The sequence below is a fragment of the Colobus angolensis genome, unplaced genomic scaffold, assembly GCF_000951035.1.
Source record: "Colobus angolensis palliatus isolate OR3802 unplaced genomic scaffold, Cang.pa_1.0 Scaffold21, whole genome shotgun sequence".
Lineage (NCBI taxonomy): Eukaryota > Metazoa > Chordata > Mammalia > Primates > Cercopithecidae > Colobus > Colobus angolensis.
Window position 1 is genome coordinate 4,192,628 of NW_012115266.1, and position 2,795 is coordinate 4,195,422.

General features: G+C 52.1%; 1 protein-coding gene across 5 annotated transcripts in view; it reads left to right on the forward strand.

The window, feature by feature from the left end:
* FOSL1 (FOS-like antigen 1) overlaps nt 1-2,795 on the forward strand; it is a 9,493-nt gene that overhangs the window by 2,562 nt on the left and 4,136 nt on the right. For 3 of the 5 annotated variants that reach the window (XM_011942461.1, XM_011942466.1, XM_011942463.1), the window contains exon 2: nt 1,014-1,211. The exons of the other annotated variants lie outside the window; for them this stretch is intronic. In XM_011942461.1, coding sequence (XP_011797851.1) covers nt 1,014-1,211 — 198 coding nt within the window. The remainder of the gene's footprint in view (nt 1-1,013; nt 1,212-2,795) is intronic. 5 annotated transcript variants of the gene reach the window in all.

The window sequence follows — 2,795 nt, forward strand, 5'->3', positions numbered from 1 at the left end:
GTGGTGCACGTCGGTAGTCCTAGCTACTTAGGAGGCTAAAGTGGGAGGATTGCTTGAGCCCGCAGGTCACTGCACTCCAGCCTGGGCAACAGAGTGAGTCCCTGTCTCAAGAAAAAAAAAAAGCACTGGGATGGCCTGAACCCACAGCAGTGACTCTTTCCTGCCTCAGCCCCTCTGCACTGGGCACCTGCCACTTACCAGACTGTCGCACACATTCTCTCACTTGATTCTCACAGCCTCCCCATGAGATGGGAGCTGTAATTATCTTCTTCGTGCAAACAGGTGCAGGAGTGGGTAAGAGACCAGCTGCTGGGCTCAAATACTGTTTCCTACTCACTGGCTCTGTGTCTGTGGACAACTGTTCTCCTGTCTGAAAATGAAGATACTAGGCTGGGTGTGGTGGCTCAAGCCTGTAATCCCAGCACTTTGGGAGGCCAAGGCGGGTGGATCACCTGAGGTTGGGGGTTGGAGACCAGCCTGGCAAACATGGTAAAACCCTGTCTCTACTAAAAATACAAAAATTAGCTGGGCGAGGTGGTGCACACCTGTAATTCCAGCTACTCGGGAGGCTGGGGCAGGAGGATCACTCAAACTTGGGAGGCACAGGTTGCAGTGAGCCAAGATCATGCCACTACACTCCAGCCTGGGCAACAGAGTGAGCCTCCATCTCAAAAAAAAAAAGAAAAAAGAAAAGAAAATGAAGATACTACTGTGCCAATGATATGAGTCAGTATTTGTAAAGTGGTTAGAACAGTTCCTGGCAGTTTATACTTTATAAATGTTAACTCTAATGGGGAAACGGGGGCACAGAAAGGTTATGTGACCTGCCCAAAACCACACAGCTGATGAGCAGGGATTTGCCACCAGGTCAGTCTCTGACTGCCAGGCTGTGTTCTTTCTGTTCTCAGAGCTAGCCTGTACATTGAAGGTAGACAGCAGTGTAGCCTCTGCCCAGTGGAAGCCCCTCAATCCACATGGACCTCATCTGTGGCCTTCCATTTCTTATTCCTTAGAAGTTCCACCTCGTGCCAAGCATCAACACCATGAGTGGCAGTCAGGAGCTGCAGTGGATGGTACAGCCTCATTTCCTGGGGCCCAGCAGTTACCCCAGGCCTCTGACCTACCCTCAGTACAGCCCCCCACAACCCCGGCCAGGAGTCATTCGGGCCCTGGGGCCGCCTCCAGGGGTACGTCGAAGACCTTGTGAACAGGTAAGGCACAGAGGCATTGCAGTGGTTCCAACTCCACCCAGGAGTGCTAGAGTGCAGAGAAGCTCCTGCCAGAAAGGAGAACGTAGGGCTAGGAGAGAGTGAGGTAGGCTATGGGTGACTAGCCCAAGGCAGTAGGAGTGATGGGAGCCCCACGGGAGGCCCAGAGGATACAACAGTCACTTCTGGATCCGGGAAAGCTTCCTGGAAAAGGTGGCATATTAGCCTAGAAGGATGGGTAGGACTGGCAGAGGCAGAGAGGAAGGAAAGTACATTCCAGGTAGAGAGGGATGGCAGGAGCAAGGATGGAGGTGGAGGCAAGAACATGTAACGTGCGCACATGGAATGGCGAGGGGGTCTCCACCTACCAACATGCATAGAGGGGACGCTTATGTTGTCTGGGAGAGAACAGTAACAAGAGGGTTCCCTTCAGCTACTCCCTCAGTCTCAGTTTCCCTGTCTCATTTAATCCCCACGAAATCTCTCTGGGGAATGTACCCTGGTTTTCCCCATCTTCCACCAAGGAAATGAAGGCACAGAGGGGTAGTCACTTGCCCAAGATCACACAAGTAGTGAGTAATGGCACAGAACTGGCCTTGGCTCCAGGTCTATCCAACTCTGAAGTGAGATCCTAACAACCAAGCCAAGGCCAGGTGCAGTAGCTCATGCCTGTAATCCCAGCACTTTGAGAGACCTAGGCAGGAGGATCACTTGAGGCCAGGAGTTAAAGACTAGGCTGGGCAACATAGAGAGACCGTGTCTCTACCGAAAAAGACAAAATAAAATAAAACCCCCAAAACTAATCACCAAGCCACTCTGTCTCACTGGGAGCTAACAGAAGGCTCAAAGTAGAGCTAACAGAATTCTTGGCTCCCCAAAGCCCTTACCAAAATAAGTGAATGGCGAGTCTTTAAAGGAGTGGCTCTCTTTCCTCTCCATAGGGCATTTTGGTGTGGGAGACTATAGGGGATGAGTTTAAAAAGCTTGGTTGGCAGGTAGAGGATGGGGGGAGAGGTTAGGGCTCTGGGAAAGATGAGAGATAGCCAGGGACAGGTTTCCCAGAACAGGATGTCTGGCTTTTGTGGTGAGGAGGGACTGTGGTGTGAGCCACAGAAGTGGGCCAGGGGTAAACCCTCTTGTGCATCCTTCCTTCAGCCTGGTTCTGCGGGTGACCCTTTGATCCTGAGTTCTCCAGGTAGGGCTGTGAGCTGTGAGTTGGATCCTTTCGGCGAAATGGTCTCACTCATCTGGCCTGTCACTCAATGTGGAATAGAGTGAGTGGGTTCTATGGGTTGTAAGTCCTACTCTGGAACCATAAGCAAGTTATCCTCCGTGGGCTTCAGTTTTTCATGGAAAGTTGGGTTAAGATTACAGTGCTCACGCCTGTAATCCCAGCACTTTGGGAGGCCGAGGCGGGCAGGTCATGAGGTCAGGAGATTGAGACCGTCCTGGCTAACATGGTGAAACCCCCTTTCTACTGAAAAATACAAAAAGCCCGGCGTGGTGGTGGGCGCCTGTAGTCCCAGCTACTCGGGAGGCTGAGGCAGGAGAATGGCGTGAACCCAGGAGGCAGAGCTTGCAGTGAGC